At 43.2% G+C, this 15,216-nt stretch overlaps 1 protein-coding gene across 1 annotated transcript; it reads right to left on the bottom strand.

Annotated features, from left to right (window-relative positions):
- Positions 1 to 1,947: 1,947 nt before the first annotated feature.
- On the bottom strand, positions 1,948 to 13,786 carry SPON2 (spondin 2). Its single transcript, XM_074276382.1, has 6 exons — positions 13,566 to 13,786; positions 12,627 to 12,853; positions 11,099 to 11,322; positions 9,063 to 9,254; positions 8,265 to 8,439; positions 1,948 to 3,779 (listed from the first exon to the last, which is right to left on the bottom strand). Exons 2-6 carry the CDS (start codon positions 12,847 to 12,849, stop codon positions 3,601 to 3,603), a joined length of 993 nt encoding a protein of 330 aa, XP_074132483.1. The 5' UTR covers positions 12,850 to 12,853; positions 13,566 to 13,786; the 3' UTR covers positions 1,948 to 3,600.
- Positions 13,787 to 15,216: the final 1,430 nt, after the last annotated feature.

Raw genomic sequence — 15,216 nt, 5'->3', positions numbered from 1 at the left:
TTTGTCTAGCATCCATTTTTCTAAGCACACTTCAAACTGACATTTTCAGGTTTTAGTGGTCAATGAAGAAATCATTTAATCTATTTCCTTACTTTTTCCAGAACCAGACAATTTTTATAACAGTAGATCTACTGTACATTTCAAGATAAGATAGCCCCATGTCGTTCCCACTTCACATTCTTTCTTTTGCATAATTTCTCATAATCTATTTTTTCATGTATAAATTTTGGCATGATTTTACCCAGTTCTATGAAATAACCTGCTGTCCTTTTGATTGATACCACATAATATCAGTTAGTTTGAGAACTGTTGTCATTTTTATTCTATTCTATTTTATTCCATTCCATTTATTTATTCCATTTTCTCAATTCTTCCTCAATTTCTATCAAAATAATTTTGAAATTATCTTTGTACTTTGATATCTTGCTAAATCAGAACCCAAATATTGGGTGTCATTGTTTAAAAGGACATTTCTTTTTTTCTCCCTATTTTTGTTGAAGGAATCTAGCAATGCAGGTGATTTTTGTGATTTTTGATTAGAGAATAGTGGATACTTGACAATGGTCTTTCATTATTGTTTGCTGACCATCTTGTTTTCCAGGTAAACAATCACATCATCTGCAAAGAGAGAGACTTGAATGTCTTCGTTGCTAATGCCCATCCCTTCAATTTATTTTTCATGCTGTGTTGTTATGGCTACGGTTTCTAAAACTATGTTAAATAGCAGTGGTGAGAGTGGATGCCCTTGTTAAACATTGATTTTTAAAGAGAAAGCTCTCAGTGTTTATCCACGGTATTCAACATTAGCTTACACTTTCAAAGACCTGTTTTTTATTGTAGTATTGAGAGATCCTTGAACATAAAGAATTACTCAGATAATGCCAATGTATTCATTTGTATTGGTCAACAATTAATTAACATACAACTATACCTGTGGGCATTGCACTACAGATATTGATTAATAGGATCATAGAGTCAGATCTAAAGCAAGTACTTGGAGAGAGCTTGGGTCCTAGGGTCAAGTAAACTTTAGTTCAAATTTAGCATCAGATACTACCTTTGTGACCCCAGGCAAATCACTTAACCCTGTTTGCCTCAGTTTCCTCATCTGTAAAATGAGTTGGAGAAGAGAATGGCAAACCACTCCAATATCTTTGCCAAGAAAATCCCAAATGGGGTCACAACTACTACCACAACAGAGTATTAGTCATGGAGTAAGAAAGACCAGAATTTTCCTTCGGATCCTTACTAGCTGTGTTTATACTGGAAAATCACTTACCCTCTTATTCTTAGTTTCTTTCTCCATAAAATGGGAACAATAAAAACATTTTTCTCTTAGGGGTGTTGCAAGAATAGATGAGAGGACATATTTAAAATGTTTCAAAAACCTTAAAGCACTAGATAATTGTTAACTATAATTAAAAAATACAGAGAGAACATAATATAGTGGACTACTCGGGTATTTTGAGTTAACTCTGTGAGAGGTTTGCTGTCTTTAGAGTCAGGGTTCAAATCCTGCTTCTGCCAGTTCTTGTATCATAGTGAACGTTCCTTCATTCCTCTAGATTCCTCCTCTATAAAATGGCAAAATTACAAGGCTAATGGGGAAATTTGTTTTGCTTGACTGTATATTTGTTATAGTATTTAAATTTTTTTGTTTGTTTCTTTCCTTCCTTCCTTTTTTCTTTTCTTCCTTTTTTCCTTCCTTCTTTCCTCTCTTTGCTTTTTCTTTCTTTCTCCAAATGGGGAGGAAGAGAAAGTGGAAGGGAAAGGAAATGGATGCTTGTTAATTGAAAAAATAATAAAATAAAACTTAAAAATAATAATAAAACGAAGGGGATGGCCAAGGTAGATTTTGTCTTTCCTTTTTAATTTTAAATCATGTGAGAAGATCCTCCTTCCAGTTTGGTGATTTTTCTAGACATAAGTAAAGTTGATTCATGAACATTTGGGAAGAAACATAGACATTTTATTTATGTGCAAAGAAATCAATAACATTTTAAAAAATGAGGTCAATCTTTTCAGATCGTCTGTTCGTAAGCATTCCTTGTTTTGACCCCTGTTCAAGTGACTATCTGACAAAGCCACAGGAACAAAGCCAGCCAGATCTGAAGGGATCCCGGCCACAACCACATTTCAGGTGCTAGCAATTGGATTACTCCATCCTGGGGACAAATGGGAATATTTGGGAGGGGGGAAGGGATGGGAAGCTGCCCAAGGTCTCACTGAGATGCTGTTCTCTACCCTCTCTCATTTCCACTCCTCTGAGGCCTAAAGGTTCCTGGGAGATATCCTTTCTCTAAATTTAAAAGAAAATAAAAAGGTCATGTAAAGGTTTGCTTAAAGCTAATAAATTACTAAAAAAGAAATCATAATCCAGGACATCATTATCATTAGCCTCAAATGTATATAAATAAACTTTCTAGAGGAACTGATTCATGTAACATTGCCCTGATCAATACTATTAATATATGATCCAAACCTCACTATAACTTTGGAGAGACGCCACTGTGACTTTTGTTAGCCAATCATTGAGTGACCATTAGGACAACATTAACATTTACTGAAAACTTCTTCCAAAGGTCCCATGGCTGAGAGAAGTAGCCCTGAGCCCTGGGAGACCATATCAGCAAAGCAAAAACTCCCAAATCAAGCCAGAAAGTATAAGCTGGAAGAAAGTCTGTGTATCTGGTGCCTATTAACTAGAGTAGCCAAGTGAGGAAAAGAGCATCTCCATAAGACTGACCGGCTAGGGACTGGGCAGTGATTTCTTTTTTTTTGAGGGGGGGGTGGTAAACAGTGACTCATAAAAATGTAGAGGAGACAGTGTGATGCAGTCAGTGGCAAGAGCATGGGATCTGAGATCCAAGGACTTGGTTCAAATCCTGACCCTGTCATTTAGTACCTGTATAATTTAGAACAAATCAGTTAATTTTTCTAGCCTCAGTTTCTTCATTTGTAAAATGAGGACATTGGACTAGACCAAATTTTAAATCCGTGATCCTAGAATCTAATAAAATATATAGGAGAAGGGGTTGTTATCTGCCTCAGTGGAGGGACTGACTTCGTGCAGGAAATCATGGACCTTTGAAGTACGATAGAACGTAGCAAAGCCCCTTGTCACATTATTTCTCCAAATGTTGTGTTTTTCTAGAATCTTGTTATTGATGTGGGATTGTAGGAGGTGGAGGGTGAGGGGCAGACATGCCAGCATTGGAGGAGGTGAACATACTGGTTGGTTCCCTGTGTATTAGAAAACTCAGTTTTCAGAAAAGCATCCAACTGGATGTCCAGAAAGATCTCCCATTCGGTCACTAGAGGGTGCTGTGAGCACTTCTACCATCCTGGGAGAGATTATTTGGGCTATGGGTCTCTCATCCCAAGTCAGAAAGCTGCATGAATCTTAGAAATTTATCAGGAACATCTGACACTATTGGTCACCCAGGCTGAACCGAGGGTTGCTCGATCAGTAAGGTCCCATGGCAAGTCATGGCCACAGCTGGATTCCCCAGGACTCACTCCTCTGCCAGCTTCAGCCTGGAGCCCAGTGATTAACCAGCAGGGATGTGGGCACTTGGCTGGCTGGGTCCGCCATGTTCCTTAGATACAGTTGTCAGGTTCACATGCAGTCTCTTCTTCCAGATCTGGGCAGGGGGTCCCGTTGTTGGCCGGCTGCAGATGAACGTAGCGGGTGCGGCTCTTAGCGCCTGTCTTTCCACATGGCCCTGTGCACAGACCCCAGGAAGACCACAGGGAGACTTCACAGTCCAGAGGGGTTTCTAGAAATGGACAAAGCACAGACAAGATCCGGCTTGAGTCAAATCAAGCATTAATGCCTTCCAGAGAAATGACACATATTTGCCCTCTTTGTCCTCCATGTAAAACTAGTGGCTAGCTATCACTTAAAAAAACAAACAAACAAACAAAATCAAAAAAGTTCAGTTCTGCTATGCATAGTAAGAATTTGAGCAAGTCTCTATTCTTCCCTGGACCTCAGTTTCTCTTTTTGTGAAGAAGATTAGACCGAATTGCCTCAATAGCCGTTTAATTCTAAAATCCTATGTCCAATATTCCAAAGCTCCTTCCGGGGAGTGATATTCTGTGTCCTAGAGCTCCAGCTCCCTTGTTTGATAGCATCAGCCCTCTCCCAACTTCTTTCTAAGACCCTTCCAGCTCCCACATTCTCTTTCCTGAGATCACTTTTAGCTTAACTATCCCAGCTCTAACATTCTATATTCCAAGGTCAGGGTGATTCAGTGGAAAGAACACTGATTCTTGAGCCAAAAAACCTCGAGCCAAGCTCCTGGAGCTAAGTGGTTGTAATGGATACAGAGCTGAGCCTGGAGTGGAGAAAACATGAGGGTTAGTTTATGATTCAGATACTTCCTAGCTGTGCAGTCTCTGACAAGTTTCAGCCTACCTCAGTTTCCTCATCTGTAAAATGGGGATAATAATAGCATCCCTCACAGGGTTGTTGTGAAGATCAAATGAGATAATATTTGTAAAGCACTTTAAAGTGCTCTGTAAATGCCAGCTATTTTTACTCAGTCTCTATACTTTTCTGCCTCAGGCTTCTCATCTGTAAAATGAGTTTGCTGGACTAGATGCAACCTCCCAGGGCACTGCCAGCTTTCAGTCGATGATTGATTGACATTTTATATTCTGTGTTCTAAGGTCCCTTTCAGCTTTGATATGATATAATTTTTCTAACCTCAAACCAATACATTTTGGATACTATGTCTCCCATAGCTACTCAAGCCGCCTAGGGACATCGAATTCAAAGGATTTGATTTTTACATTCCTATAATAAAGGCCATATGTTGCCTGGTAAATAAAAGCTTCTGTTTTCTGCTTTTTAAAATGAGCTGTCGTTCTGTGGCAGCCTGAAGGCTCCTGGCCCCCACCACTGCCACCGTGTGCGCTGTGTTTACTTCGCCAGAAAGTGCCAAGCTCTCCTATTGTGAGAAAACGCTCAAAAAATGACAAACACTCTGACAACAGTTTTGACAAAACTGCAACATTTGATTTTCATCCCCACTGGATTCCAAAGGGAGCGGCCAGATCCCCAGATCATCAGAAGCAGGCAGGCCCCTCCCACAGCTTGGATGGAGGATCTCGGCCCCCCTGGAGCCAGCTCAGTGGGCACTGTGGGCTGCAGCGGCATTTTTCCATTTCACTATGTCTTGCTCATCTCCCCAAATTAAAAAAATAAAATTAAAAAAGAATCCATTGGGCTTTATGGCTGAACCATTTAGCTCTAAGCAGACTTAGAAAGCTCGGGTAGACACCAGGTAGTAAATTGGGGAGAGAAAAAGATAGGTCCAGCTGGCTCAGCTACCCAACTTAAGGCAAACTAATGTTCTCCTACTGACTTCAATTTCCCAATTAGCAAACTACAAGTAGCTGTCATACAGCCTCCCTTCCTGGGATAGTGAAAAAACTGCATGAGAATCCTAGAAACTCAGAATGCTAGGATTTGGCAGTTACACTGGACCTCAGAGGTCATTAACCCCCACTTACCCTGTGTAATATTCCCCCTCATGGGAAAAGGGCCCAAACCTACTGACTCTGAAGGTTAAGGCTCAGATTTTGCCTCTTCTCTGTTACCCTCAATAACCCCTCCAGTGTAGGTTTAGGAAGAGAGGGAAAACCCAGAAAATGTTTGTTGAAAGCTGAATTGATTGCTGTGGTCCAAAGATTCAATACCAAAGTCTTTCATCTTACTTCTGGAAACAGTTTCAAATCTATATTAAGTTTAGGTTTGTAGAATTTCCTTATTCATTAAGATGAAGATCTGTTTGTACCAAACCAATGGTTTCAAATCATGTGATCCTTGCTATGTCCCTCTCCCCCTCCCCTCTCCCCTCTTTCTCCCTCCCTCCCTCCCTTCCTTCCTTCCTTCCTTCCTTCCTTCCTTCCTTCCTTCCTTCCTTCCTTCCTTCCTTCCTTCCTTCTTTCCTTCCTTCCTTCCTTCCTTCCATCCATCCATCCATCCATCCATCCATCCATCCATCCATCCATCCTTGCTTAGAATCACACGGCTAGTAAGTGTCAAGTGTCTGAAGCTGACATAATTTGAATTCAGGTCCTCCTCACTCCAAGGCCATTTGTTTTATCCACTGCAATATACTTTCAATAGAATAGCAAGACTTACTTCAGAGTAAATCTACGAAGGATTAATTTGAAGGACCTGAAGACTTAGTTTTGGGGTATCTATTTTGGGGTGATGAGATAGGAGGGCCATGCACTTTATCTAATAAGACAGAATCTTAGCTTCATAGAACTGGAAGGGGCCTCAGGAGGAAGCCAGGTTCAAGCCAATCCCATTATGGATAATTTCTCTATACCCTACTCCATAAGTAAGCACTTAGTCATTGCTTGAAGCTTTCCAGGTACTGAGAGCTTGACAACTGATCTTCTCTTTCTCAAGGATTCCCCTTTCATTTTGGGGTATGTCAAGACATCACACTATGACGTCATTGGTCCTCTTCAAAAATGAAGACTGAACAAAATAAAAATTTGTCTATTATGTCCAAACCCACTTCTCTGTGGCTTCCCCCCACTCATCTTCCCTTATAGGATTTAGAAGTGAAAGGAACAATCCCCTTATTTTACAGAGGAGAAAACTAAAGTTCAAGAACATAAAGGATTTGCCTAGTTTCTAACCCAGGTCTTCTAACTTTAAGCGTGATGTTCTCTCTACTATATTTGTGTGCTCTGCAGTTAAGCAGGACAACTGTCCCAAACCAGCTCTTGAGATACTATAGTGAGAAGGCAACAGCCCCTCTCACCCTCTTCCCACTCACACAAGTCCTCTCTCCTCCAGCCCAGATAGTACAAAGAACAGAAAGAATTGGATGGAGTATCTCTATGAATGAGGGACCTTAATGGGCAAGAAAAGACTGCTCAATTCATTCTGATTAATTTTTATAATAAAAGGAGAGGTAGAACCCTAATAAATAAGTTAGTTAATTGTCCTCTCCTGACATAACATGAATCAGTATGAATCTGTATTCCTAAAACATAAATCACATTGTGTGTGATTTTTCAATTCAATTAATCAAATGTTTAAGAACCAACTGCGTGAAGTGCCTTGGGCTAAGCACTGGATTGTTTTCACTGGAAGGGGAAAATTCATTCAACCTCTTTATGTAGCTCTTTTATTTATTTACTTTTAAAGCCATAATTATAGGATGAAAGTTTTTCATTGTTAAATGTTATAGAATAATCATGCCATATGTAATCTCAAATCTCTTCCCTTTTGTGGTCATTTATTTCTTCTTCTGGATTAATTAGGATCTCTCTGAGGCCCTTCTAGTTCACAAGAAGTCTTGCTCTACTTGCAATTAATTTGTTTACTGGGTACCTATGATTTCATTGATGTAGGCACATCCTGGTGTGAGCTCTCCTTCCACTAATACAGATTTCAGCTCATCTCTAACTTAAAGAATTGTTCTCAATCTGTGTGTGTGCGTGTGCGTGTGTGTGTGTGTGTGTGTGTGTGTGTGTGTTCTGGATCCCTTGAAAAGTTTGGGGAAGCCATGAACCTCTTGTCAGAATAAAATTTTTAAATGTATAAAATAAAGTACTGGGACAATTAGATGATGCATGGATAGGGCACTGACCTTGGAATCAGGAGGTCCTGAGTTCAAATCTAATCCTAGATAACTTGATACTTCCCTAGTGGTGGGATCCTGGATAAATCACTTAACCCCAATTGCCTCACAAAAAAAATTTAATAAAATAAAATACACAGTCTTACAAAGATTGAATTGAAATTAGTACAAAATCCAGTTATAAATTTTAAAAAAATCCAGATTGAAATCCAGTTATTAAAAAAAAAATTAACCTGAATCCATCAACTCCAGGTTAAGAACCCCTGCCTTAGAGAGGGGAAAATGTTGAAAGAATAAACAACTCACCCAGCTTTACATAACTAGTGTGTACTGAGGGCAGGATTTGAATTTGGGTTACCCCGACTCCCAGACCAGATTTCCATCCACCATACTAGGTCATATTTCAAAGGAAATAAAGTGAAACCCACCAAATTCTTCACATTTGTATCTGCTTTTCCAACCACTTTCCCCTATTATCTCATTCTTCCCCAAAGCCTCAGCGGGAGCCAGGGGGAAGGAAGCTACTCCTCCTCGGTGGCACTGTTCCCTACAGCTGCTGAAGTCAGTTCATTTCCAATTGGGTCACTAGCTTTCCATTGCTTTGGGGTTACCAACCCGGAGAGCACATGCCCGAGGAGGGGGACTTACCTGAAAGAGCATCCTCGATCTCATTCCCCATGCGGACCATGACAGGGGGAGTGGGGACGAAGACCCTTTGCCTCTTCTTGATTCTCACCATGGTCACCCGGGCAATGGGAGGCAGAGATTTCAGCTTGGGGTAATAGAAGGAATTTGCGGGGTGGCTGGGGGATGATGATGTTATCTGGAATTTAAGCAAAGCAAACATTTGCTCACTTAAGACTGCTCAGTCCCGGGCAAAGGCTCTGATACCATTGTCAGATAGCTGGGGAACTCCAGCAGCAGGCTTGCCCAGCCAGCCAAGACAGACCATAGGCCAAAAACCACATTTCTCCTTACAGCTCAACTCGATTCAGGGATGGAGCCTAAACAAGCAGATTCCCTCTAACGGTCCAAGCCTAGGCCAAGTTGACTAGGCGACTTGCTCAGCCCATCGGATCTTATCTAGCGGGCTTTGTGGAAGCATTATCTAGGCCATCCAGTCTAGACGGTTTTCAGATAATGGAACGAGTGATCCAGGATAGTGTCTGTGTTCATGACAAATATGGAAATGCGTTTAAAATGATTGTGCATGTAAAACCTACATCAGATTGCTTGCTGTCTTGGGAAGGGGGGGGAGATGAGGGAGAGAGAGAAAAAAAACTTCAACACAAAGTCTTCCAAAAAGTAAATGTTGATAGTGTGTGTCTGTGTGCTTGAGAGACCTCCCCTTCCCTGCACCCCTTCTCTCTCAGGGCTTTGAGAGAAAGCCAGTTCTCAGGAATGATCACATTGTGTAATGACCTCCCTGATTCCAATGCTCCTTACCTCTGTCACTGTGTCCTGGGGGATGGTAGCAAAGTTGGGAGAGGAGAACGTGAAGCCACTATCTGTCCCAGCATCGTAGGGGAAAAGGTCTAAGGTGACTTGTTCTTTCCATCGGTTTCCTTCACAGAGATTGATGCTATCTACTCCAACAAACCAGTCAGGGCTGGGAACAATCCGCACTAGGAAAGACACCTGGCAAGAGAGAAGAAGCTAGAATTAGCGCTAATGAGGAGCCGGTGATTCTCCTGGAAGCCAGGTCAGCCAGGATGGGCTGAGCTCAGCACCTGCAGGGTGACCCCATAAATACAGTAACTGCCAAGGGTTTCTGTCTAGGATAAGATTGGCACTTTAATCAGGGAATGGAAGAGAACTCTGTCTGACTTATGTCAGTGAACTTAAAATAGCTACGGATAACATGGAAGAGTCTCCATCACCGCTCCAGCTCATCCTCTACCCTACTAGTAATTTTGATCTCAGATGTGATTCTCTTCCTCAACAACCTCCAGTCATTCCCTATTGCCTTGGAGATAAAATAGGAATCCATGTTAGTTTTTAAAGCCCTTCACAACCAGGCTGCAACCCCATCTTTTCTAGTCTCATTGAAAATTATTCTTCCTCCAGTCAAAAATTTTGGCTTTCTTTCTGTTCCTCATACCCAGACCAATTTCCTATCTCCATACCTTTGCACTAGCTAGACTGGAATGCTCTCCCTCATTCTCTCTGCTTCAAAGAGTCCGGCTCTTTCTTTCTTCTTCTTATTAAATACTTGCTGATTGATCAGAAGAATCATCCAATAGGGGGCAGCCTCTGAGTGGCTTGATGGTCACAGACTCACCTACCTCTGTAACCTATACTGGCTGGAATTTGCCTTGTCCAGGGAATTCTACACCTCCAACAGAGATCAGGTGAGCCCAGGAACACATGAGGCAGGGTAGAATTCTACCTGGAGCATGTCTGAGCATGCACACATGCTATATTGGGAAACATCCCCTAGGACTGAGGGAAGTGCCAAGTTACAGCTCAAGATCCCTGGAAGCTACATACAGAAATAGCTGCACCTCTGGAAGCCTCCCTGCCAGTCAGCATCCTGGAAGAGGTAGAAAGAGGCAGAACTACATGAAGGAGCTGGGAACCTAGGCAGGCAATGCCCCCCACCCCTTCTCCAGCCCCAGAAGCTGCCCAGGTCTCACCCTTACACTGCAAACAACCAAATCAGTCCAAAGGCACCCAGGAAGTAGTCTGCCATGGTGATGTCCTTCCCTCCTCCTCGAATGGCTCACTCATATGCCCAGGGAATGCTCCTTCTCTCCTGATACTTATACCTCCAGCATGCCCCACTTGGACTCTTCCGATCAGGATTAATAGTTAACATAGGAGCAGCGAGATGGCATAATGGATAGAACACTAATTCTGGAGTGAGGAGGACCTGGGAGCGGATTTGAACTCAGCTAGGTGGCGTAGGGGATAGAACACTGGCAATTAGGAGGACCTGAGTTCAAATCTGCCCCCAGATACTAAACACTTTCTTGCTGTGTAATCCTTGCCAAGTCACTTAACCCCAACTATCTCACCAAAAAAAAGACAAAGTAGTTAGCATAGTGATCATAATAGTGCACATGGCTATGTACAAAGCCCTACACATGGAGTCAGGAAAAGCTGAGTTCAACCCCTTTCCCATTTGCTCATTAGCTGTGTGACCCCAGGAAGACCACTTAATTTTTCTGTGCTTCCAGTTCTGCATCTAAACCTTGATGACCTCTAAGTCTCATCCATGTCTAATTTAATGATTCTATGTTCCTGTTGTCTCCATTTTACAGTTAAGGAAACTAAGTGAGTCTCTCTTGGCCATATCATTTAATGAGTTTCAGAGGGAGGATCTGAATCCAGGACTTGAGACTCCAAGTCTCTTCTTTATAGTCCCATTCTTTATATCCTGTTGCCTTTCTGTGACAGGACACTTCCTATGACATCTGCCCTTTAATGGAAAAGAAATAAAGGACCAAGTTGCTCCTGAAAGACATTGAAAATTCACTTACTAGTGAATGCCTGGAATGAGCCTCTAACTGAGTGGAGGTCTGTCCTGTGCCACTGGGAATTGCTGATGCTGAGAACACACTGTGCACACTCTGAATTTTCTCACCGGCCGCCTCGATTTCCTTCATCAGTTCCCATGCTTCACCCTTTTCAGCAAAATCCCGAACCCCATTGCTGACATACTCATCCTTCTTCCACATGCTATAGTCAGAGCTGTGTGTCGCACCTGTCGGGACAATATTAGCCAGAGGGACATTAGAGAAAGCTAGGCAAAGAAGTAGGCAGGGGATAGGACTTAAGCCTACCCAAAGAAACTAAGTGTTTGCTTTGCATCCTCCCTGGATCTTAGAATGATCACATTATCTATTCCACCAAGTCAGATAATGTATACAAAGTAAACAAAGCTTTAGGGGAGCTTTCTCTGAAGGGCTTAGATCTCCAAAGTTTGTGGGTTTGGCCAAGCCTTCCTTCTTGGGTTTTCAAGATGGTCCCATTTGTTCTTTTGGCTCAGAGTTCCCCAGCCTGACCTTGTTTACTCAACAGCTTGAGGCATCTTCATTTGGGGGGAGGGGAAGAAAGAAGAGTTTAAATATTTTTAGAACTGACATAAGTTTGAATTCTGGACGCTAAAACTAAACTTGGCAAAGGGCTCTCACTCCAGACATATCCTTCTGGGGCTCTCGGCACAGAATCTCATCTCTGGAGCCATTAAGTATAACATCATTCAGTGGGGCATAATTGACCATTATTTCTGTGATGTAAAAATCATAACTTGTAGATTGGAAAGAATCCTTCCTACATCTGAAGTCAGAGGACCCTGATGTAGGTTCTGGCTCTGCAAATGACTAGCCCTGTGAATTTAGGCAATTTAATTTCTCTCTCTGGTCTTCAGGTTCTTTCAGGGGACAATAAATAATACACTATTTGCTTCATAGAATTTCTGTGAGGATCAAATGTGACAAGGTATGTAAAGTGTTTTAGAAGGTAAAATACGATAGAAATGTGAAGGTCTTTTATTTTTTAACTTTGAAACATTTATTAAACACTTATGTTCAGGTCTCTGCTAAGCACTGAGGTTTGGGGTTGGTTTTTTGTTTATTTTGCTTTGGTTGGGGAGGGGTGGATCTGTGATTTCTTAAATGAAGGCAGCTCCTAGAGAGAAAACACCCTCTTCCAATATGCAAACTATAGCGTTAGGGAGTTGGGGGGTGGGGTAAGTGAGAAATCAAATGTCTTGTCCAAGATCACTTAGGAGAGAGAAGAGTTCAAGTCAAGTCTTCCTTACAGTTAGAAGGAAATGGAAAATGAAGGACCTTGGAGACTTTTTTTTTTGGGGGGGGGGAATGTTCTTTTACAGATAGGAAAATTGAGCCTCCAAGAGGCTTACAACTTGTTCAAGTTTTCTTGGTTAGTAAGGGTTAGAGTTTGGATTCAAATCCCCCATCTTCCACCTCCAAATCTTTCCATTACACCATTGCCAAGACACAAAGTCCAGAGTCCTTTTAGCTCTACTAGGCTGCCTCTACTTACCCAGTAAGGAGGACCACTGTGCCGGGGGTCTGAAGAGAGGGTACTGCTTGGGGAAAGCTGTCTGGCTCCATTTCCCAGTGAAGGAAATACTGTACCTCCCCAGACCTGGGGCTGTACAAACCTTCTCTTCCCCCACTGGCAAGCAGCTGCTCCAACTCAGGGCTGTCAGGAGGAGGGTCCCCACAGCTCTACAAGAGCGGCAGACATGCATCAAATTTTCCATTTCCCTAAATGTGGAAAGGGGGGATATACCATCATCGTCATGACAGATGATCCCAGACAGACAGGTAGGAAACAGCCTGATGACAAGGGTCACCGTCTGCTATCCTTGTGAGCAGTGACCTCTCCACAAGGAATACACATAGAAAGTGCTTGGGTGTGGAAGAAGGGCTGGCTGAACACATCACCAGGCTTCCTTGCCCGTGTACAGTATCCCATTCCCCCACCCACCGCCAAGCTGGCTCCAGCCTCCAGATGGGCACCTCCAATGGAAAACCCCAATACCCTTCCCTTTATTCCTTCTGATCAGGCATCTGGAGAAATCTAGTCCTGGTTTTTTTTTTTTTTTTCCCTCCAATCCTATTAGATTCACATCTGGAATTAATTAGACCGGCAAATGTTTCTGTGGGCAACATCAGTAGTGTATTTATTCTTTTAAAGAATGGGTTCTGTGCCAAACACTGATGAATTTCAAACTGATGTCCCCAAACTTCTGCTTGCTGCCCGAGGGGTTCGAGCACTGGGAATTACAGGTGTACTTCAGAAGGGGCTGGGGGCTGTCCTTGGGCAAGAACCAGGGGGAGCCCTAGCAACATGGGAGAGAGGTGCTATCACTCTAGCCCCAAAAGTTGCAGAACCAATGAATCGCTCTCTATTGAGAGACTGAGGACATAAAGCCTCCAGATTGGGGTCCATGGGGGGGCAAGGGCCAGTACTCACTCAGGAGAGCTGCGGGCAGGAGCGGGGCTGGCAGGCTGAGGGCTGCGGGCACCTGTGCTGGCTGGCAGAAGGCTGGCAGCGGGCGGCACTGCTCGGCGGCCGTCTGTGAGCGGGGCAGCGCGAGCAGCCTATTTATGCCTGAGCAGGGGCCCCCTCTGGCCAACGAGGAAGGGTCACCTTTAGACCTTCCTGTTTGACGCCTTCCAAAGCTGCTGGACTCTGACGTTGTGGCTCCGGCCGCAGCCCCCTGGGGACCCATGGGGCCAAGGGCGGGTTAAAGCCTCCCTCCCTCCCTCCCCCCTCCGCACCCCCCCTTCACACACACCCCCTCCCCTTACCGAGCGGACAAAGCATGTGAGGGGGAAAAGTCTTACCCACAGCCCAAGTTTTGTGGCGCCAGCGCCGGAGTTCCGCTGCTAAGAGGATGCGAGTTCTGGGGGGAGGGTGACGCCGCCCGCCTCCTGGCCCCGAGCGAGCTGGGGAGAGTGAGGCTCTTTAGAGGGCCGGCCAGATGCCCTCCAAAGTTTATGGCTGCAAAACGCTGTCTCTGCCAAAGATTCCCCGGGATCCCTCCTCCCCTCCCTTTCTCCCCTGCTATCTCCTCTTTGGGGCTCTTTCTTTTGTTCTCTTTTCTTCTCTTTCTTTCACTTTTCTCTACATTTTTCTCTCTTTCCTCTCTTCATTTATCCATTCAATGCAACGAGCATCCATTAAATATCTACTGTGTGCAAGAGTCTTCCTTCCACATTTTTGAAGCACCTACTATGTAGAATGTGCTGTGCTTTCTTCCTCTTCCTTTTTCTCTGCTTTGCTTTCTTTCCCTCTTTCTCCTTCCTTCTTGCCTTCTCCTCTTAGTTTTGTCTCTCTCACTGTCTCTGTCTCTCAGTCTCTTTCCTTCTTTCCTCCTTAATTTCTCTTTCTCTTCCTTCATTTACTCATTCATTCAAGACTCATTAAGTAATTCTTTCCCCTCATGCTTTTTCCCCTTCTCCCTCTGTCCAACGACTTTCCGCACTCCAGTTCTTTTTCTTTCTTTACTTTCTTTCTTTTTCTTCTATGGAAGTATACTTCCATAACCCCATGTTCATATCAGAATCCATCTAACCCTTTGGAGAAGGGAAGAACTGACTTCTTCTTTAGTGAAGTTTTCTACATCTGCTACATCACATTTCTACATTACTACATGAGTTTTCTTCTCTTATTTGAACAGCATCCTGAGTTAAAAGCTCTTTGAACAAGTTGCCTAAAATTGTGTCAGTAGGAGTGTGTACGTGTGTGTGTTTGTGTGCATTGCACCATACTGGAGATGCCATTAAGGTCCATTTTATGCTCCTGAGTGATGAAGTTAGGGTGGGGAGAGTCTGCCTAGCCAAGCCCAGGCCCACTGTCCTTTGTCTATTATCCTTCCAAACCTCTGGTTTGACCTTTGGTACTGTAACTGTGTCCTGTTTACAGGAGCCAAATAAAGTTTATTCTAGCACAGCTAGGAAAATGCCAAGAAGGGATAGGACTGAGCAAAGAAGGGTTTGAAAAGGGTCACAAGCAAACATCTGCTCACCCCCTTGAAAATCATGTCTTAGAATTACAGTCACATTGTTGGGAGGGACCACAAAAGGCATCTAGTTCAAGTACTCCTACCAAACCATGAATT

Source organism: Sminthopsis crassicaudata, chromosome 6, assembly GCF_048593235.1.
Source record: "Sminthopsis crassicaudata isolate SCR6 chromosome 6, ASM4859323v1, whole genome shotgun sequence".
Taxonomy (NCBI): Eukaryota; Metazoa; Chordata; class Mammalia; order Dasyuromorphia; family Dasyuridae; genus Sminthopsis; species Sminthopsis crassicaudata.
Note: the sequence above shows the minus strand (reverse complement) of the source record. Positions and strands in the feature narration are given on the sequence as shown.